General features: G+C 44.9%; 1 protein-coding gene across 20 annotated transcripts in view; it reads right to left on the bottom strand.

Annotated features, from left to right (window-relative positions):
• Positions 1–22,144, bottom strand: part of GLT1D1 (glycosyltransferase 1 domain containing 1) — a 189,781-nt gene that overhangs the window by 153,121 nt on the left and 14,516 nt on the right. For 17 of the 20 annotated variants that reach the window (XM_028480466.2, XM_028480462.2, XM_055080567.1 and 14 more), the window contains 2 exons: positions 8,857–9,005; positions 5,133–5,238 (listed from right to left, as the gene is read on the bottom strand). In XM_028480466.2, the coding sequence (XP_028336267.1) occupies positions 5,133–5,238; positions 8,857–8,896 (146 nt within the window). In that variant the 5' untranslated portion in view covers positions 8,897–9,005. Of the gene's footprint in view, positions 1–5,132; positions 5,239–8,856; positions 9,006–10,109; positions 10,167–22,144 lie in introns of all 20 variants that reach the window. The other 3 variants (XM_028480472.2, XM_028480475.2, XM_028480473.2) reach the window with 1 other exon arrangement.

Genomic DNA, 22,144 nt, shown 5'->3' with positions numbered 1-22,144 from the left:
TGTGTGCACGGTAGCCCGGCGGCTGACTGTCACTGACCGTCCCCACCATCACGTCCTGCTCATTTCGGGCCCCAAGATGAGGCACCAGTAGGAGCTGCAGCGTTGGTTTAAGACGCGGCAGAGGGAAGGGTGAGAGTCGTGCGAAGGTTCTCCTCAAAGGTGCATGGGAAAATGTTTTCGGAGTCAGAGGGGTGAACTGGAGCTAACTTGAAAGACACGCCACTTATTCCAGGGCCACAGATAACACGGTCTTTCTTGTGGCTCCTCATATGGAAACAGTGGGCCTGGCTCTACACCCACCTAATAGATAACCTTTTAAGAGAGTTTCTAGCCCAAAGATCCTTGGAAGATAAATATATTTAAAATAACACATTTCTACCATTTGCAATAGCCAAGACATGGAAACAACCTAAGTGTCCATCGACAGAGGAGTGGATAAAGAAGATGTGGTTCATATATACAATGGGATACTACTCAGCCGTGACAAAGAATGAAATAATGCCATTTGCAGCAACATGGATGGACCCAGACATGATCATACTAAGTGAAGTAAGTCAGACAGAGAAAGACAAATACCATATGATATCATTTATATGTGAAATCTAAAATATGGCACAAATGAACTTATCTACGAAACAGAAACAGACTCACGGATGTAGAGAACAGACTGGTGGTTGCTAAGGGGGAGGGGTTTGGGGGAGGGATGGAGTGGGAGGTTGGGGTTAGCAGATGCAAACTATTATATATAGGATGGATAAACAACAAGGTGCTGCTATAGAGCACAGGGAACTATACTCAATATCCTGTGATAAACCATCATGGAAAAGAATATTTAAAAAAGAGTGCATATATATGTAAAGCTAAATCACTTTTCTGTACAGCAGAAAGTAACACAATATTGTAAATCTACTATACTTCAATAAAAAATAAAATACTATTTGAGGTAACATAAAAAATAAAATAACACATTTTTTAGGAAAAATATAAAAGTACCACTTTTGCACTTCTGCTCGAACACTGCTGTTTCAAAACACACTTACTTTGACATAGAATTCTGTTTGTCAAAAACATCTTTAGTATCACTGAAAAGCCATATGAAATTACCAACATTCAACCAGTTTTGACCTACAAAACAGTAATTTCACGTGCCATTGATTCCATAATCGTGAGAGCATTTGTGAGGCAATTCATTTCATACAAACTCTCTTTTGCTCATTTGCTTGGCAATGTTTAGTTTTTCTAATATGCACCTGGATAAGACTTCACTAAACAATTTCCACAAATTTCAAATACTCCTTATTTAATTTTTGTGTTTATAACTACCAGATACTTATTATAATATTCATAAGCCAAAAAGTGGATGCTAAAATAAGTTCGCATACTCTACCATACAGGAAAAGTTTTCAGTACTAAAGAAGTTGAAAAATATACCTTATAGGGAAAATATAACTATTTAAATGAAACACCTGTTATAAAGCTAGACAAGTTCAATGCTTTGTTCTACAGAAAAGTATGCTGTATTGTGCCGGACAAGAAATCTGTGATTCATGCAACTTCCCTGCCCACTAACTCCAATCAATAACCCCAAATAAAAATCAATGTGTGTTTTAATAACAACACAATGAATAATGCTAATGATAATATCATAAGATGAATTCATTCCATATTGTTTCTCCCAAGCAGAATGATTTTCCTTCTATGAGACAGCACATTACAAACTGCAGGAATCTAAAGGAAATAAATTTTTAGGGTGTAAGAACAACAAGAAGAAGAAAACCTATGATAGATCACCTTTCGAGGTGAGCCAACACTGTTTTAATACCTTCATTTATCGTAAAACACACACACATACACGGAGCGTACTCTCTATTTTAAAAAGGTTGTGTTTCCACATTTATGTCCAGGAAGTCTTCAGGAAGAAGCAGGGTCCTGAAATGCAATGCCATCTATTTGTAACCCTAGTTTTAAGGGGCAAGATTGACACCTATCTTTCCCCACAAAAAAATTAGGCTGCGGGGGCTTCCCTGGTGGCGCAGTGGTTGGGAGTCCGCCTGCCGATGCTAGGGGACGCGGGTTCGTGCCCCGGTCCGGGACGGTCCCACGTGCCGCGGAGCGGCTGGGCCCGTGAGCCATGGCCGCTGAGCCTGCGCGTCCGGAGCCTGTGCTCCGCGACGGGAGAGGCCACGGCAGTGAGAGGCCCGCGTACCGCAAAAAAAAAAAAAAAAAAATTAGGCTGCGAAATAGAACCTGGGGTTCTGTCCTTGGTGTGGATCAGAAATGGGACAGTTACATACGCTTGAAGAAGTGTGGATTCCCACAGCTTCTCAGCCATGCGAGGCTTACAGACGAGCCACAGAAAATTCATGGTTAGTATAGCTTTGTTATACAGCAGAAACTAACACGCCATTGTAAAGCAATTACACTCTAATAAAGATGTTAAATAATAATAATAATAATTAAAAAAAGAAAGAAGAAAGAAAATTCATGGTTGGCCACTTACTGGGGACATGGAAGCAACCTAAATGTCAATCAACAGACGAATGGATAAGAAAAATGTGGCATGCACATACACTAGAATACTTTTCAGCCTTAAAAAAGGAGGACATCCTGACATCTGCAACAACATGGATGAACCTGGGACACATTTATGCTCAGGGAAACAAGCCAGATGCGGAAGAACAAATACTGTATGATTCTACCGACACGTGGAATCTAAAGTAGTCAAAGTCATGGAAGCATGAGTAGCATGGGAGGGGTTGGGAGAGGGGGAAACAGAGGGAGGGGAAAACAGGGAGGTATTAGTCAACGGTCACAAAGTTTCAGTTGTACAAGATGAATATGCCCTAGAGCTCTCCTGTACAGCAGAGAGCCTACAAGTAATAATACCGTAGGTAAACAATTTGCTAAGAGGGTAGATTTTCTGTTAAATGTTCTTATCATAAAAATTAAAATAAAATAATAAAAATAAAGAAGGTGGGAGTAAACTTTTGGAGGTGATGGATGTGGTTATAGCATACATTGTGATGATGGTTTCACGGGTGTACACTGATCTCCAAACTCATCAAGTTGTGTGCATTGATTACGTACAGCTTTTTGCATGGCAATCATTCCTCAGGAAAGTGGTTAAAAAATTAATAAAGCAGTGTGTCCACATTTTAAAAATTCATCACCTGTTTTGTTTTTTTTTTTCCACAATGATTCAAAAATTTACTAGAGTTGAAAGGATGCTTCAACGGTACTGCTTGGGTTTTCGGTAAGTTTTGAATTCAGGGTGATTCGATGGCAGGTGAGACTCTGAATCATCAGCAGCCAGTGGGTGCACGGGGGTTAGAGACCACATCCACCCACGTCAACCCTTCCGTGGAATCACCCCAGAAAGCCTGCCAAGAAGAGTGCTTTGCTTTGCTTTGGGTACGCATGTATATTTCTTCTTTCGATTTCATTAGCTCTTTTTTTTCACGATTTTTACGTGAACAGAGAGGATTTGTATGTTATTATGATGTAAGTTATTATGACTGTGATTGTTATAAAGAGAAAATGGGGTGTTTTTGTTTCCCCACCAAGCCTTCCAGTTCACTCCAGAATGCTGTACAGATATTATCATCTTCTAAGAATGCCTCAACACGAAAAAGGTTGGCAAGTACAGCTCTGGGTTCTCAGCCAGGGGCAATAACTACTCCCATCCCAGGGGCTAGAAATGTGGGCAGGTGCATTTAACTGCTGCGGTACCCGGCAGGTGCTGTGGACACACAGTGTCCAGAGTCAGGGACACACGGGGCAGTCCCACAATGAATAACTATCCTGCCCAAAATACCCATAGTGACCCTACTGAGAAACCCGCTCGCTGGTTGCTCTCACAAACGGTTTATATATAGCCCAGAAATCCTATAAGTTAAGAGCCACGTCAAAGAGATTCCACTTGACACAACTAGAAACATGAAAATTACCACAGAAAACATCTTGTTGGTGAAGGCAAATATACAGTAAAGGTGGTAAATCAGCCGTGTATAAAGCTAGCAGGAAGGTTAAAAGACAAAGAGTAGGAAAATCACCTGTATACCCCAATCTGCATAGTTAAGGGAGATGCAAAACAAAAAGATGTAAAATACGACGTCAAAAACAGTCAACATTGGGGGGAGCAGGGTGGGGAAGTAAAAAGGCAGCGTTGTTAAAATGTGCTTGAACTTAGAGACCAGCAAGTTAAAATAATCACATAGATGGATAGACAGTAAATACAGTACGTAACTATGTAACATCTTTGTATGGTGACAGATGGAAACTAGACTTATCCTGGGATCATCTTCAAATCTAGACACATATTGAATCACTATGTTGTGTAACAGGAACTAACATAGGGTTGTAGGTCAATCATACTTCAAAACCAACCAATCAAACAAACAAACTCAGAGAAAAAGAGATCGAATTCGTGGTGACCAGAGGCGGGGAGGTGGGAAGGGGCAATTCGATGGAGGCCACCAAAGGTACAAACTTCCAGGTGTAAGATAAATAAGTCCTAGGGATGTCACGTACAGCATGGTACATATAATTAACCCTGCCGTATGTCATTCGTGAAAGTTAAGCAAGTAAATCCTAAGAGTTCTCACCACAAGGAAAAAAGGTTTTTTTTTTCCTATTTATTTAAATTTGTATCCATACGAGATGATGAATGTTCAGTAAACTTACTGTGATAATCGTTTCAAGTACACAAGTCAAATCATTATGTTGTACAGCTTAAACTTATACAGTGCTGCATGTCAATCGTATCTCAAGAAAACTGGAAAAAATATTCTACTTGGGCAAACCTGATGCAAAGTCAACCCCAATTTGTGTGCTAATAAAGCTTGAGTTTATCCATATCATCTCTTAGCAGGAATTCTGTTTCTTCCACCACTCAGAACATTCTAAGCACGCTCGTCCAATATTAACTGTAGTCAAAGAACTATTCAAGTGCAATAACTTGTTTACGATGACTGTTTGTGGCAAAATAAACAGGCACCAAATGAAAGGAAAGATGAACAAAAAGAGAGAAATTGATTCTACCAAACTACTGGTTTCCTCTGTCTTTCTGTGTCAGTGAATTTCATCCAAAAGGGTTAGAAGCTTAACTCCTGTGAAATTCTCTTAAGTATTACCTGGCTTCTTCTAGGACTTTTCCCATCACTTTGTTTTTTTCTCCCTGCTTAACGTCTTCATTTAAATCAGTTCCACCAAAGATGATTCCAAAAGGAATTCCATGACCTGCAAAATAGGATAATTAACAAAGCACAGTTTACCTCTGGAAACACCCCTTGCTAACCATCCCAAAGCGATGATATCAAAAACTGAAGTTCCCAGAACGCAGGGAGCATATTTGGTTGTTTGCTGAATTTTACCCAGCTCTTCTGAATAGAACAGGTGTCACTGTTATGAACATGACATGGGGTTAATCACGTGAAACAAGACGATTTTAAATCAATTTGCTTTCAGTTTTAACACATGAAAAATGTCGTCAGCCTCCATCTATCAAAGCCAAGCGTATCGTTCGGAAATGGGTTAATCTGGAGCTACTGGTGTTTATGACAGAAAAAGAAGGCTTCAAATTTAGATCTGCTGTTCATAATAACAGTCACCGTGCTGGCAAGGAACCAAGAGGGAGAGGAAAGAGACACAGACTGTATCTTCAGGCATACACAGTACAACAGCAGTGATAAAACGTGAAGGGCACAAATAGATGGGAACCAAAAATACTGGAGAGGTTGCGCGTGTCAAGTGGAAACGGATTCCCCCAGGGAGCATATTTATTCTGAGTGAAGGGCCCTGGGCTGATGGAAGGCACATTCCCTGGCTGGTCATTTCACAAGGCACCAAGCGTGCACAGATCAAGTTAAACAGTGTGCTCATCAAACAGGGCTCCCCAGAAGGACTGCCAAAGGTCAATAAAAATTTCAAAAGAGCAAAGGCAAACCACTCAACAGACCAGATCTAACTTGAGTCCATACTGGGGTTTCTCAAACAAGCCATCTCTACTGAGATTCAATATGTAAGTGGAAAAGGTACAGATCTTTCCTTGTATTTGCCTTAGAAGTGTTTTGTCACGCGAATGAGCAGATTCTATCTTTTTTCTTCCTGGTGAAGTGCCTCTCACTTCACTGCGAAGAATTCAGCCTTTAGGTACTAAGCACACCAATGACACATAAGAGGTACAGAAAGGCTGTAAGTAAAAATCTCAAATGAAAACTTAAAAAAAATTTTTTTTAAGTAAAAAAAAATCAAGTGAGTTTTGATTAACACAATATGTGTGTAGGAAAACAATAAACATACATTTCTCTGTACAAAGAACACCTGTGAAAGGATAAACAGAAAAAACCTCGCTGCTGTTGCCTCTATAGAAGGGACCCTGGCAGTCCAGTGGTTAGGGCTCAATGCTCTCACTGAGGGCCCAGGTTCAAGCCCTGGCTGGGGAACTAAGATTCCACAAGCTGAAGGCGTGGCCAAAAGAAAAAAGAAGGAACCCGGAAGACGACAGATCTGGAACAGGAGAGAAACATACTTCTTTTCTCTCTATAACATTTTATATTGTTTGCATTTCTTACTATGGACCGGTGTGACCTTTTCCAAAAATACAAAACAGCCAGGCAGACACGGAAAGGCGAGTGTGGTAGAGATGATTCCTCTTCGGCCATGGGCTTAGACTTTGGGGGATGCTGAGATAGGGTGAATGATTTTAGCACGTGGGATGGACTTGAATCTTTGGGGACCGGAGAAAGGTCTGTGGTAGGTAGAATAAAGGCCTCCAAAGATGTCCACCTGTAATTCCTGGAATCTATGAATATGTTACACAGCAAAGGGAAATTAAGGTTTTGACTAATCTCTTCCTCTGTTTCGCGTTGAGAACATGCTTTAGGCTTGAACCTAAAGGAACAGGCAGCATCAGGTGTCTGATTAAGAACCCAGGTTCAGGAAACCACGAGGTTTTTTTCTCAGCCAACTACTGGGAGTGACCGATTTTCAGCATAAGCGCTGATTTGGAAAGATCGCTAAGTTATGTACTTAAATATACAAAGTAAGGCCTGTATATGAAGAGAGGGTCCAACTTCCTATGGTGTGGGGAGCAAGAGAGAGAGCTGGAAGATTAAATAAGGTCTGATACAGTGCAGGGAAACAGGAAGTCACCTTTAGCAATGAAACATCTGAAAATTTCAGAAGTTGACACATTTTGCTGAGCGAAGTGCTATCCCCGTACGATGATTACTGTAGGTAATCTGGGGCCTCAAGTGACATACTATCTCCTGAAAAGCCGTCACTGCCATGTCATTTAATTCACATTTGGAAAAAGCCACTCACGGCTCAACAACAAAATTATCTGCCCTGCCTCTCCTCAGTGGCCGCTGGGCTCTCAGTGAACTCAAATTGGCCTTGGGAGGGTTAAGAAGAAATATCCAAAAATTGTAGCTAAAGCCAAGAGGACGACTGCATGCACATCCTTTCGAGGTCCAAGGAAGCAGTGTTTGTTTGTTTTTGTTTTAAATGTACTTTTATTTATTTATTTTTGGCTGCGTTGGGTCTTCGTTGCTGCACGCGGGCTTTCTCTAGCTGTGGCGAGCGGGGGCTACTCTTCTTCATGGTGCGCGGGCTTCTCACTGCAGGGGGCACGGGTTCAATTCCTGGTTGGGGAACTAAGATCCCGCATGCCATGCATGCAGCGTGGCCAAAAAAAAAAAAGAAAAGAAAAGAAAGCCCCAAAGCTTACGGTTGATTGCCCTGCTGGACATAACCAGTTCTGTAGCTAACCTAATCCTAGCCTATTCAAACCTCAGTCCCTCCGTGGATGGATCTAGAGACTGTCATACAGAGTGAAGTAAGTCAGAAGGAGAAAAACAAATATTGTATATTAACGCGTGTATGTGGAAACTAGAAAAATGGTACAGATGAACCGGTTTGCAGGGCAGAAATAGAGACACAGATGTGGGGGGATAGGGGGGGTGGTGGTGTGATGAATTGGGAGATTGGGATTGACATGTATACACTGATGTGTATAAAATGGATGACTAGTAAGAACCTGCTGTATAAAAAAAATAATAAAATTCAAAAAAAAAAATCTCAGTCCCTCAAATGCTCTTTAAACTGGCTTTAGCATCTTAGTAGTTTCTTCATTAATAAATCAGTTGAATAAACTCTCTCCTATGTGCTCACTTCTATATTTTGTGAAAGAGTCCCATTTTTAACTTTTGAAAATTAGACTTTGAGTTAAGAAATACACATCAGAAACATTCAGGATAAAACTCTTCATGCTGTAGGGACTTCCCTGGTGGTGCAGTGGTTAGGAATCCGCCTGCCAGTGCAGGGGACACGGGTTCGATCTCTGGTCCGGGAAGATCCCACATGCCGTGGAGCAACTAAGCCCACGCACCACAACTACTGAGCCTGCACTCTAGAGCCCGTGAGCCAGAACTACTGAAGCCCAGGCGCCTAGAGCCCGTGCTCCGCAACAAGAGGAGCCACCGCAATGAGAAGCTCACACACCGCAACGAAGAGTGGCCCCCGCTCGCCGCAACTAGAGAAAGTCCACACGCAGCAACGAAGACCCTGCGCAGCCAAAAATAAATAAATAAATAAATTTATTTAAAAAAAAAAACTTGTAAAAAAAAAGACTCTTCGTGCTGTAAAAACATCTTCAGTATATATGCATCCATTCTCAATTGGTGTAGTTACATCGTTTTTAGAGAAGGACTCCATTTAGAAGAGCAAAGCACACAGATGACTGTATCCCTTCCATTTCTGAGGGGGGATAAGCTGCTTCATCGATGTTTAAGTTGAAGTCGCAGGCGCTCTGGTTTTGTGACTGCTAGTACTCCACCTTTGGGGAGGGGGGTTTACCTGGCAAAAGTCTACCCCCTCTATATAGATGAAGAGCCATAGCTGCCTCCAAGCTCTCAGCCTTGATGAAGCTGGAGATTTCGGATGGGCTTTCAAAGTCCAAGGCATCTTTCAGAATACACACGTGACCCGCAGCTTCTAGATGGTCCCTTTATCAAAAAATACACAGAGAAAGAAAAAGACAGGAGAAAAAAACATTAAAAGGGCACAAGTTGCTGCTGTGGTTAAAACTAACAACCAATCCAAAGATCAGTCATATCAAGAGTTAATAAGACATATTTTCTGAATTGTCCTTTAGAGACAACCCACCTAAAACACATTCATCCACCAGTCTCAGATACCAGGATTGGGACTGGGACCATATGGCTGGGACCAAGGCCAGCAGGATGAAGGGCTAATTCAGGAAGGCTTGGCAGCCTTGAGACACGAGGTACCCACGGCCATTTCCAGTGAAATTTGCTGTACCAGAAAGCTCCCTTCCCTTCTTCAATTCTTTGATTTCACTTTTTTCTCCTGTTTCTCAAAGTTTGTGTTTAGGCATCTGTGACTCAGTTTTTAATCAAGAATTGAAAAGTCACCCATTATCAGAGCTTCAAGAAATACTCCATGGCCTTTCCATTCTACCTCCCAAATATGTCTCTTTTCTTCTCATCCCGGTTCAGTTCCTTGCAACAGAAATCTAAAATACAAATCCGATAAACCAAAAAGAAACTCCTGAATGGCAGAAATAGCATGAGCAAAATCAAAGGGCAAATGAGAAACCGGGGGGGAAAAAACCCCAACTATTTACAACACTTACAAAAGGAAAGAAGCTAATTTGCTTAATATATAAAGAACCCTCATAAATCAATAAGAAAAAAACCTAACAACCCAATAGAAAAATAGGTATCACCATAAAATTGCAGTCCATGCCAAACAAAACAAAACAAAACCAAAAAACCCCTACAATTGGGCTTTTAAATATGAGAAATGGTGATCAACTTCAGTCATCCTTTTAACGTAGAAAATTTGTAAAGAACAAAAGTCTGCCTAAGGCTTCATGAAAATAAACATTCCTATACTGGGTAACCTGGTACAACCTCTTCTGTGGGCAAACTAGAAACAGCTAATATATTTTAAATGCACAAACTCTGTGACCAAACAACTCCACTTCTCAGAACTGATTCCAAAGACACTTGGATATGAGTGCAAAACATGCACCCAAGAATAAGCATCGAGGCTATGTGCGAAGTAGCAAAAAGACTAACACTGACCTCGGTGGGCATCAGTAGGGGGCCAGTCATATTATGGCGCATATGAGGTACTCAGGTCTGATGGCATGAAAAGAGTGCAGATCACTGTGAAGTCATTTAGAATGAACTCCAAGACACATTGTTAATGAAAAGAGCACACACTGTTAATGAAGTGTTCTTCACAAGGTGAAGAACACTTTGTGCATATATATAGTATGTGTGCACAGAACATCTCTAGAAGGATACAGAAGGAATAGATAATAATGATTCTGTCTAAAGAGGACCAGGGACCAGGGTGGGGGAGAGATTATCTTCTCATCACACACCATTTTGCATGGCTGGATTCTTTGACCAGGTGCATATATTACCTTTTAAAATTGTTTGAGGTGCACGTGAATATACAACCAATCCAACCAGGTTCATTAAAACCCTCAAATGGGGGGCTTCCCTGGTGGCGCAGTGGTTGCGCGTCCGCCTGCCGATGCAGGGGAACCGGGTTCGCGACCCGGTCTGGGAGGATCCCGCATGCTGTGGAGCCATGGCCGCTGGGCCTGCGCGTCCGGAGCCTGTGCTCCGCAGCGGGAGGGGCCGCAGCAGGGGGAGGCCCGCATACCACAAAAAAAAAAAAAAAAAAAAAACTCAAATGGGGACTCCCCTGGCAGTCCAGTGGTTAAGACTCTGTGCTTCCACTGCAGGGGATGCGGGTTTGACCCCTGGCTGGGGAACTAAGATTCTGCATGCTGCATGGAACAGCCAAAAAAAAATTTAAAAAAACAAAACAAAAAACCTCAAATGGCTTGGGGTAGTCAGCCCAACTGTCAACTCCATGAGAATGGGGCCTGGATCTGTCTTGCTTACTGAATAAACTAATGGATGAATGTGTCTCTGGGATCAAGTCCGAACGCTCTAGCCTAACACACAGCACCCTTCATAGCTTGCATCCCCTGCACAGCCAGGCGCATCCCACTCTTGATACCCTTAGCTCCAGTCCAGCCCTTCCACCTGCAGGACACCCAACGCATCATGTCTTCTGAGCCCCATGACCAGGTCCCGACGTTCCCCAATGCCAGCTCCCTTCGGTGAAATCTGACAGCCCCTGCTCCTAACACAGCTGTCTCTCTCACTGTTTCCATTGTTCTCCGAGCCCATCGCTACCACAATCACTCTGGGATGCAATTATATGAACAAGGCAGTCACATCGTACTTAGTGCTTCTGTTACAGAATCAATAACCTACAAGGACCTACTGTATAGCACAGGGAACTATACTCAATATCTCGTAATAACCTATAATGGAAAAGAATCTGAAAAAGAAAACCTATAATGGAAAAGAATCTGAAAAAGTGTGTGTGTGTGTGTGTGTGTGTGTGTGTGTGTGTGTGTAGAGAACTGAATCACTTTGTGGTACACCTGAAACTAATACAACATTGTAAATCAACTATACTCCAAAAAAAAAAAATTGGAAAAAACAAACAAACAGAAAAACACAAAATCAGCACACAGGTGGCAATCACGGACACTTAAAATTACCCTTGAAAATCTCTTAAATCATCCAGAGGATACTATAGTACAAAGTTGAAACCCAATATAGCCATTTTTCCCCCTAACTCCAGCAATAATAAAGATTGTTACTCTTCAGCTGAACACCAGATGGATTAGCTGGCTTGCACTTAGGGGCAATAGTGTATCAAATAATAACAGTAAACAGAGAAGAATGAAGGATCTAGAATCTTTAAGCAAAATGACCATAAAATGACCAGCCTGCTTAGACCGTGGGAGCCTCAGGGGAACTCAGGACCTCTGAAGAAACCTTACATTCAAATCCTCAAGCCTGCAGCCACTCTGGGGAATATGGTGAGAACCATCACCTACTCTACTACGGGAATGCTAAATCTCTCTCTCTCTCTCTCTCTCTCTCTCTCTCTCTCTCTCTCTTCTCTTTTGTGTTGTAAATTAAATGCACTCGACTGCAGCTGTCACTGGGCCAAGAAAGAAAAACCAAGGCCTGGAGACTCGAGGTGGCTTCTGCTCTTGAAGCATGCTGATTATCTTGATCTTATCATTGCCACTGTTAATGCTGATCCAATCACTGCCACTGCCCCATGCACCCCTGAACTCCTCTGGAAATGCTGATGGCAACTAACCCTTAAGCAGAGCCAGGACAGAAGCCTGCAGGCAGTCTAGCTATCGGCTCGCTTCAGCCTAAAAATACACATCATGCAAAACTAACGATGCAATGTGCTTCAGAGGATGGGTGAAATAATTGTTATTCATCTTCTTAAAACTTTAAAATGAGAAGCCAAAAATAAAAAGGTGTTGATACATGGAAAAGAGACAATTTGAATTCTACTTAGGAAATCCATACCTGAGAGATTTCTGGCTGATGCAGGATCTATAGGGTAGGGCATATGGGATGGGGGTGGTTAGGTACAGATAACGGCTCGTTCTTGATTAAACCTATTTTCAAATGGCATTTCAACACTAGCTTTCTCTTTTTTTCTTTCTTTCTTTCTTTCTTTCTTTCTTTATGGCTGTGTTGGGTCTTCGTTTCTGTGCGAGGGCTTTCTCTAGTTGCGGCGAGCGGGGGCCACTCTTTACGGCGGTGCGCGGGCCTTTCACCGTCGTGGCCTCTCTTGTTGCGGGGCACAGGCTCCAGACGCGCAGGCTCAGTAGTTGTGGCTCACGGGCCCAGTTGCTCCGCGGCATGTGGGATCCTCCCAGACCAGGGCTCGAACCCGTGTCCCCTGCATTGGCAGGCAGATTCTTAACCACTGCACCACCAGGGAAGCCCAACACTAGCTTTATGATCTCATTAATATTCCAAAATAGTTTTTTTTTTTAATCTTAATTCTCTATGGACTGATACTCGAGCCTTCTTTCCAGTTGGCTTGTAACACCTTTAAATTGCTCTGTCCTGGTTCCTTCTGAAACTGGCTCAGGACCCTGTGGGGCTCCTGGGCACAGAAGCCTTCCCGTGTCCCCCGTTTCTTGTTTGCAGGAAATAGGCTTCATTCAGCCTCCTTGACCTTCCCTGAGTTCCAAAGGGCAGGCTCAAACAATTGCTAATCAGGGGAGGGAGGGGATGCAGAGACATCGGAGGAGCAGTCAGGAGACAGTAGTGCAGCCTGGGGGCAGGGTCCTGGTTGGAGATTTTACCTGAGACCAGATTGAAGGAGCGCAGGCCCTGCACACACCCTAATCCTTATCAGCAACCCCATCCTTGAACCACTGCTGTAAAACTGCTCACCAGGTATTTGAATTTCTGTGGAAAAACTTCCCAATTTTAAGTTTGGATTGGGACACGCAGTTTCAAGGGCAGGAGCCCACTGTGGCCCCCTTTGCCTGGCAAAGCAATAAAGCTACTCTTTTCTACTTCACCCCAAACTCTGTCTCCGAGATTTGATTCGGCACTGGTGCACAGAGGCCGAGCTTTCAGCATCACTTCTGTGAGTGATAACTTGATTCAACCAATAAATTCCCTGAGCACCTATTATGTCCCAGGAGTTCTGGCTTATGTGGCTTAAGGAAGGCTTTTTATTTATTTATTTTTTTGAGAATGAAAGCATCTCCAATAAATTAAGAGACTTTGAGCACGTTCCAGGAATTGACTGAAGCTCCTTGCACACCCCTGACCCAAGATTCAAAGATTCAGTGGGACTCTACCTGCTTCCACCTGGCTGAAAGCCACCCCCTTTAACTGAGTACACAAAAAAGCTTAATCATTTGTGTGTTTAACTTATGTGAATTTCCATAAACTATGATGTCTTGTTTAAAGAAAAAAAAAAAAAGACAGGGCAGGCAACACGAATTGCATTCCATTCCATAGCCATGAGCCCCTGCATGATCCTGAGGTGGGTAACAGGAATCTAATATTCCTTAAGGCCATCCCACGCTGTGGGCCTCTGAGCGTGAGTGGCTGGCTGGGGCCAATGCTTTGTCACAGGACACAGCACCTGCTGGCAGCCCAGTGATGTCAACCACGGCTCACCTGGGGGGGAAACAGTGTCACGTCACTGGTGGGGCGAAGTCACCTGTGTTGAACTGTGAAATGTTACCCTCTGACAATATTTCAAAAAGGTCTGATATATTAAAAGAAACGATGCTGGTCTTGAATCCATGGTGGAGCTCAGCAAGATGAAGGCCTTCGTGTGAATGCAATGCCCGCATGAACCCGTGAGCTCCGGTTCGGAAAGGTAAACTGGACAGAGCACTGCCCCCCTTGCCTTTCCGTAAATGAAGTGAGATAATAACGCATTTGCAGGACATGGTGTTACCGTGCATATTATCTTTGTGGGTGTGTTTTGTAAGCAGTAAAGTGTATCTACTTTTTTTAATGCAATTCTAATGGGATTCCTGTACTCCAGAGAATGACTGTTAGGAAACCACTCTTTTTAAAAGGAAGCAAAAATACAATCACAAAACAGGCAAAGCATCTAGATCAGGTCTCAAACCCAATGTCTGCTGAGCTCAGACTGCTGAAATAAATGAATGGGGAGACGGGGGGTGGTGGGGACCATAAGGCATGAGGAGCCCTCCACCAAACGGGAGAGAAAGGTCCCAGCTGCAGGGGTCAGTCCTGCACTGTCTAACAAGGCAAAGCGGGCCAACTGAGCACTGCAGACATGGCAAGTCTGAACAGAGTGGTGCTGAGTGTAAAATATACATACAGCTCATTCGTAATTTCCGTACTGATGACGTGCTGCAATGATATTTGGATAGAGTGAGTTCATGGGAATGTATTAAAATTAATTTAATCTGTTTCTGTCTGCTTTGTTTAAAGTGACTACTGGCACGTTTTAAATGACACACGCGGCTCCCTTTATGTCTGAACACGCTGGATTAAATCCTCTTCAGCTCTAGACAGCGGGTACCATGCAGACACCGTCTCACAGTGGCCAGTTCTGCCAGTTCGCCAAGAGAAGCCAGGTATTTGAATTTCTGTGAAAAAACTTCCCAATTTTTTTTTTTTTTTTTTTTTTGCGGTACGCGGGCCTCTCGCTGCCGCGGCCTCTCCCGTTGCGGAGCACAGGCTCCGGACGCGCAGGCTCGGCGGCCATGGCTCACGGGCCCAGCCGCTCCGCGGCATGTGGGATCTTCCCGGACCGGGGCACGAACCTGCGTCGGCAGGCGGACTCTCAACCGCTGCGCCACCAGGGAAGCCCAAAACTTCCCAATTTTAACCACCTCCCCTCCAAGTTATTTCCTGCTCCTTCAATGCCAACAATGTTTGTTATTCCCTAAAGTCTTCAAAAGTTCACAGGTCTGCTTTTCCCCTTTCCTTTATTGATAAGAATCAGTAAAGCTTTCACTCTGAAACGTGTGGCCTCCATAGCATCCATTCCCATGTCCCCGCTTCCTGCAGCCTTGAATGTCCCCGTCACTCATCTGAACGGGAAGCACCCAACCCCCGGATCCAGCCAGAGCACCCCACCTATGCACACTCCCACCCCAGGGTATGCAATTTTGGACCTGTGGCTGCACTTTCAGACACTCAGACTCACTGTTTCTTGCTGGGCTTGAACTGGATGGATGTAGGGTTGGGAGGTGCTAGGAAAGAAAACCTGACAGGACTGGGAAGTGGACCCAAGACACAGAGAGCCATTGACTCCTGCCCATGTCATCTTAGCTGCAAAATCACGCCTGAAGCCCGCCCCACCTCCAGACTTTTTATAGGATAAGCAGCGAAATCCCAGTCCTTGTCAAGGCCGACTGGGGTTAGGTTTTCAGTGACGTGAGGCTGAAAATCTCTGCGAGGATTATAGACCAGCAGCTTAGAGCCTTTCTTGTTCGCTGATATAAAATCTACTTGTTGCATCTAGCTCCTTGTAAGCCATCAGAATCTCCGGCCACAGCGGGTTATCTTTCCCCCATGCCCCTCCATCCCGTCCACGGCGACAGTCCTCTGACCTCAGAGGGTCCCAAAGCCCCTCCCTGTCTCCAGTTTCTTGCTTGGAGAAAAAGGCTTTAGTCTCCTTGACCCTCCCTGAATTCCAAAGAGTAGACTAAAGTAGTCACTAATTAGGGAAAGGGAGGGGGACACAGAAACAGAGTAGAAGCAGTCAAGAAACAATAGTTCAAAACAACAAAAACAAAAATAAATTAAAAAGGAAAATATTTTTTAAAAAAGAAGAAGAAGAAAAAAGAAACAATAGTTCAGTGATAAAACAGAGTCCTAGATCCTCCTGAAGGGATACAGATAACAATCTGATGCATCTCTTTGAGTTGTTCTGCAAGAACTAAGACCCCTCACCCAGGCGGAGGATGGTGACTACACACTGAGCATAAGCGTGGGGACCCTGAGGATTGAGATTCCCAGAACATCACTCCGTCACCTCCCCACCAACCAATCAAAAGAAAGGCAGGCACCCTGCAGCCCTCATCCCAAATGTTGCCTTTAAAAACGCTTCCCTGAAAACCACTGGGGAGTTCGGGTCTTTGGAGCATGAGCTGCCCATTCTCCTTGCTTGGCGCCCTGCAATAAACACTGTACTTTCCTTCACCACAACCTGGTGTCAGTAGATTGGCTTTGCTGTGCATCGGGCAAGTGGACCCAAGGTTCGGTTGAGTAACACAGTGAGAAGTGTCCACTGCTCACTTGGCAGCACACACCACAGCCCCACGAGCATCTCTGACATCTTGTCTCTCCTCTGCTGCATCATCCCAGGTCCTTCCAAATCATTTTCGAATCCATACTCTCCCTCCCTATGTCGCCACCTCAGTCCCTCGCTCTGCAATCTTGTTAGCATTCAATCCCGAACCTTCACTGTGGCAATGATGTGGCTCATGCCTGCCAGGCCAGCTGCTCTCTCTTGCTGGCTCTTCAGCTGCCTTGGCTTCTCAACTCCACAAGCCCCTTCCTGCCTCAGGGCATCTGCACATACAGGTCCCTTGGCCAGGAATGCTGTTCACAACCTCTCTCCCTCTTCACCCAGCTAACCTACAGGTTTGAAACCCCAGCTTAAAAAGTTATTTCTCATACGCAAATGCTCACAGCGGCACTATTCATAGTAGCCACTAAGTGGAAACAACCCAAATGTCCTTCAACTGATGGATGGACAAGCAAAATGTGATATGTCCGTCAACGGAATGTATTATTCAGCTATAAAAGAATTAAGTACTGATGCATTACGTAAAGTCCTCAAAAAGGACCACATAGTGTATGATTCCATTTATATGAGATGTCCAGAATAGGCAAATCCATGGGGACAGAAAGATTAGTGGTTGCCCAGAGCTGGCGGAGGGGGCATGGGGGGGGTGACTGCTAATGGGTCTGGGGTGCCTTTTGAGACAGCTGAAAATGTTCTGAAATTAGATAGTGGCAGTGGTGTGTGACTTTATGAATATACTAAAAACCACTGAATTGGATACTTTTAAAAGGGTGAGTTTTATGGTATGTGAATTATATCTCAAAAAAAAAATGTATGAGAAAGAAAAAACTATTTCTCAGGGGAGCCTCCCAGACCCCCCCCCAGAACTAGGTCTGTCCTTTGAACATACTCTTACCACCCAGCACTTCTTCCTAGCACTGATCGTATTGTAATTAAATAATCTGTGTAATCGTATGTTCGTGCTAGAAGGCTGGAAACTTCTTTCAAATGACAGGGCTTAGCACTGAGCTGATGTGCTAAAAATTCTTTGGTTGAATGGCTGCTGGCTTCTGCAGGGCTCACCTGTCCTTCCCTGGCTCCACGCCCAGGGTCTTCACAGTGCTGTGCCCACTAGACATGCTCAATAATAAATATTTGCCAAATGAAAACAATAACCGACAATGATCACATCAGGGGGAGGAAAGGAAATAGCCTCTTCCCACTGACTTAATGTACATCTGCAGTTTCTGAAACCAAGCAGGACCCTGTGGGGCTACTGGGCTCAGAAGCCTTTCTGTGTCCCCCATTTCTTGTTTGTAGGAAATACGCTGCAGCCTCCATGACCTTCCCTGAGTTCCAAAGGGCAGGTTCAAACAGTTGCTCATCAGCAGAGGGAGGGGATACAGAGACAAGGGGGGAGCAGTCAGGAGACAATAGAGCAGGGGGAGGGATGAACTGGGAGATTGGGATTGACGTATAGACACTACTATGCATAAAATAGGCAACTAATGAGAACCCACTCTATAGCACAGGGAACCCTACTCAGTGCACTGTGGTGACCTAAATGGGAAGGAAATCTAAAAATGAGGGGATATATGTACACATATAGCTGATTCACACTGCTGTATAGCAGAAACTAACACAACATTGTAAAGCAACTATACTCCAATAAAAATTAATTTAAAAAAAAAAGAAACTATAAAAAGAACTATAAAACCATAAAAAAGAAACCTTGGGGCAGGGTCCTGGTTCCACCTCAAGGGATACACAGAACAATATCTCTGAGCTCTTCTGCAGAACTAAAACCCCCAACAAATGGAAAATGTTAACTACTTGATAAAGCAGTTTTCATTCCAGAGAGAAGGTCACAGTTTGATAACCTGGAGAACCACAGAAGCTCACCAGGAGACCCCCTGAGGCCAGATTGAAGGAATGCAGGCCCTGCACACACCCTGATCCTTATCAGCAACCCCTCCCCTTGACCCATTGCTATAAAACTCCTCAGGGACTTCCCTGGTGGTCCAGTGGTTCAGACTCCGCCCTTCCACTGCTTCCCCTGCAGGCGGCACGGGTTCAATCCCTGGCTGGGGAACTAAGATCCCACATGCCGCCTGGCTTGGCCCAAACAAACAAAAACCAAAACAACTCCTCACCAAATCCTCCCGGGTTGGGACACACGGTTTTTGAGGGCATGAGCCCACTGTGGCCCCCTTTGCCTGGCAAAGCAATAAAGCTATTGCTTTCTACTTCACCGAAAACCCTGCTTCCGAGATTCGATTTGGCACCGGGGCACAGGGGCCAAGTTTTCGGCATCATTTCCTTGGCATCTTCTAAACAAAAAGTAGAAAACTTGAACAGGCTCAGGCTTTTTTCCTTCCCCTATGCTTGGCACTCACAGCAGAATTCAAACTTAGACCCAGCAGAAGGCAGCTGGGCAGTAGGGTCAGGGTTGCATTGGATGCCATGATGTTTGCCTTTCTTCCTTTTTTTTTTTCCCTTCCAGTAAGTTTCCAGAAAGCCTTGTTTGCTTCTGTTATCTCAAGTGCTTCCCATTCAAATAAAAACACTTTTATACACCGTTTTCCAGATGAAGGCAGAGAAAGAACACAAAGTCGCAGCCACTGTGCAAAGTGCCGCTCTCACCAGGGGACACCGCATTCCCTTGGGTGCCAGGGCGCGCTCATCCAAGCACTGACTTTGAGGACTCCCTACTCTGGACCTAGGAAGCCTCAATCCTTCACCTTTTCTTCTTTTCCATCTCTCTCTCTTTTTATTTTGTAGGTATGTATGTATGTACGTATTCTATTTAAAAATTTTTTTGGCTATTCCTTGCGGCTTGCAGGACCTTAGTTCCCCAACCGGGGACTGAACCTGGGCCCTTGGCCATGAAAGTGCAGAGTCCTAACCACTGGACTGGCAGGGAATTCCCTTCTTTTCCATCTCTTTTCCTGCATTTCCCTAAACCCTTAGCAGTGCTGCAGATAAACTCTAGGTGTGAGGCCCAGTAGCCCAGCGAGTCTCTGATAGTCCGGTTTAGAGCAAGGGGTCAGCATACCTCCCCTGGAAATGGTCAGAGAGTAAATACCTCTGGGTTTGCAGGTGGATGACCTCTGGCCAACGGCTCAGCTCTGCTATTTATTTCAGCCTAGCAGGAGGCGCACTTTGAAACTCTGATCTCCTGTTACCTCGTCACTAAAGCGACGGTGTGACTGCTTTGTTTTTGGTTTTTTTACATCTATGACGTGTGCAATTTAAATTTCAACCTTCACTGTTAGCGACTGATCTGAACCCCTTCGCCTGATTTAGAGGATCCTCAAGATCGCCTGGTTCTCCTGGAAGCTGTTGGCAGCCCCAGGGGATTAGAGGTGAATGGGGACCCCTGGGTCCCCTCACTGCACCCGGCTTCTAGCTAACCCAGGTGACACCACGGGGACACAGACCAAATGGAGACGCGGAGAGCAGTGCTGCTGTGCAGGCCAGCCTCCCTGATTCTCATCCACGCAAGAGCCCGTGGTAACGGTGCCAGCAAACCGCATACCCCAAACATAGCTCCTTTTTGTTCAGAGGTGAAAAAGACCTCTGATGCAGGTTTCTAAGGTTTCTAGTGCTTAGGAGACAACCCCAGAGAGTAGGCCCTGGTTAGGGTTTTAAAAATTCTAGCAAACAGCCTCTAGGTTAGAAGGGAAAGTTACCTGACCCAGGGCAGGCTGTTTGTACCGAAGGAGATGTAAGGTGCCACACAGACAATAAAACAGTCCCTCTCCAGTTATCAATCCCCAGACAAATATTCCCCCCACGTGCCTTCTCCATCACCTACACCTTCTAAAAAACTCCTAGACAGCAGAGGCCCAAGGTTACTACAAAGACCCCAATATACCCAGCTTTTCTTGGTTTTCTCTCAGTATTTTCCCTCTATAATGAAGGAAGTTGTGGATTTTTTCTTTTTTTTCCCCTCACTCCTGAAGTTAATTGGTAGATCAGGACCCACAAAGCGGAGGCCACCCCATGGCCCGGCTGATGTCACAAATCTCGGTGTAAGTCAGTCTGTGCTACAGGACAGGCCTCACGGTCAAGGAAACCATACACGTCAGTCACGACGCTCTGACTCATCTTTGGCGGGGTCCCTGACCCTAGAGAAACAGGGCCTGCTGCCTTGTAAGGAAATCCCCGATGGCCTGGCCAGTCATGCCGTTTCCGTGTTGTTGCTCCTGAGAGTCCATAAAACTCGCTCTCAGCCAGAATCCCTCAGAAGAGGGCTGGGCTGCTTGGGAGGCGCTGCGCCCCCCGATCCGTGGACTGTTTCCCCTTGAACAAGGGGCATCAGCGTCGTTACTAAATTGTATTCGTTTTGTCGTTTGACACTCTCCATGTGCAATTGCCAAGCCCTGTGCATTTCACTTCTTAAATATGCCACTTCCAAATGGCATCTCCTCTGCCACCATCCTGATCTACCCTTCAGGCTGCAGCCCAAACCATCTTCGACGACATATAAATCTGGTAGCGTTTCATGGTTGCATCCCGTGCCTGGCACTAAACTGCAGGTCCTGTGTGACTTGCATCCTACCTGCCTCTCAGCCACGTCCCCAGACTCCCCCGAGAGCGGGGTTTGTCAGCCTCGGTACCACTGACATCTTGAGCTCGTTCGATCTTTGTCGTAGGGCTGTTCCGTGCATTGCAGGGTGTGTAGCTGCACGCCTGGCCTCTACCCACTGGATGCCAGGAGCCCCTCACCCCCAGTTGTGACAACAAAAATGTCTCCATGTCCTACTCCATGTCCCCGGGGGCAAAATCACTCCTACCTCCTCTGCACATTCTCTTGGCCTCTGCTCCCATGGAGAATCACTGACCTAGAACATTCTATACTGCTAAGTTCGCACAACTCAGTTTGGGAAGGGATCCGCTCTTGCCCACATCCTACCTGCTGCCCCGCTGCCTGAGACACCCCGCCCCGACACTAACCCTTCCCTGCCTCGCCAACTCAGGTTCATGTTCTTACGAACAGCCCATGTTTATTAAGTGCGTACTAAGCACCAAGCCTGGTTCAAAACACTGAAAATGTATTAACTCATATTTGATCCTGACAACAAGCCTGTGTGGCAGGTCTGAGCTGCAATTATGTAACCTGGCTTAGATCTTAGGGATTTTAAGCAGGGAGGCGGCCTTGTGAAGGCAGGAGGTCTGCTCCAGAGCTTGTGTCTTTCTACCAGTTTGCGATGCCTGAACCATCCCACGTCTGGCCTGGGTTGGTTCCCCAGAGCATCCTACACGTCCAGTCCCGTACGGATGTGCCCATCACAAGTCAGCATCGCTATTTATGTATCGGGTGTTCATTCACAACTACAAGCTTGAGTGTGCAAGAACAGACTCGTTTCTTCTTTTTTTAAGTCCCTTCTTTTTTTTTTTTTTTTTTTTTTGCGGTATGCGGGCCTCTCACTGCTGTGGCCTCTCCCGTTGCGGAGCACAGGCTCCG

Source organism: Physeter macrocephalus, chromosome 19 (assembly GCF_002837175.3).
Source record: "Physeter macrocephalus isolate SW-GA chromosome 19, ASM283717v5, whole genome shotgun sequence".
Taxonomy (NCBI): Eukaryota; Metazoa; Chordata; class Mammalia; order Artiodactyla; family Physeteridae; genus Physeter; species Physeter macrocephalus.
Note: the sequence above shows the minus strand (reverse complement) of the source record. Positions and strands in the feature narration are given on the sequence as shown.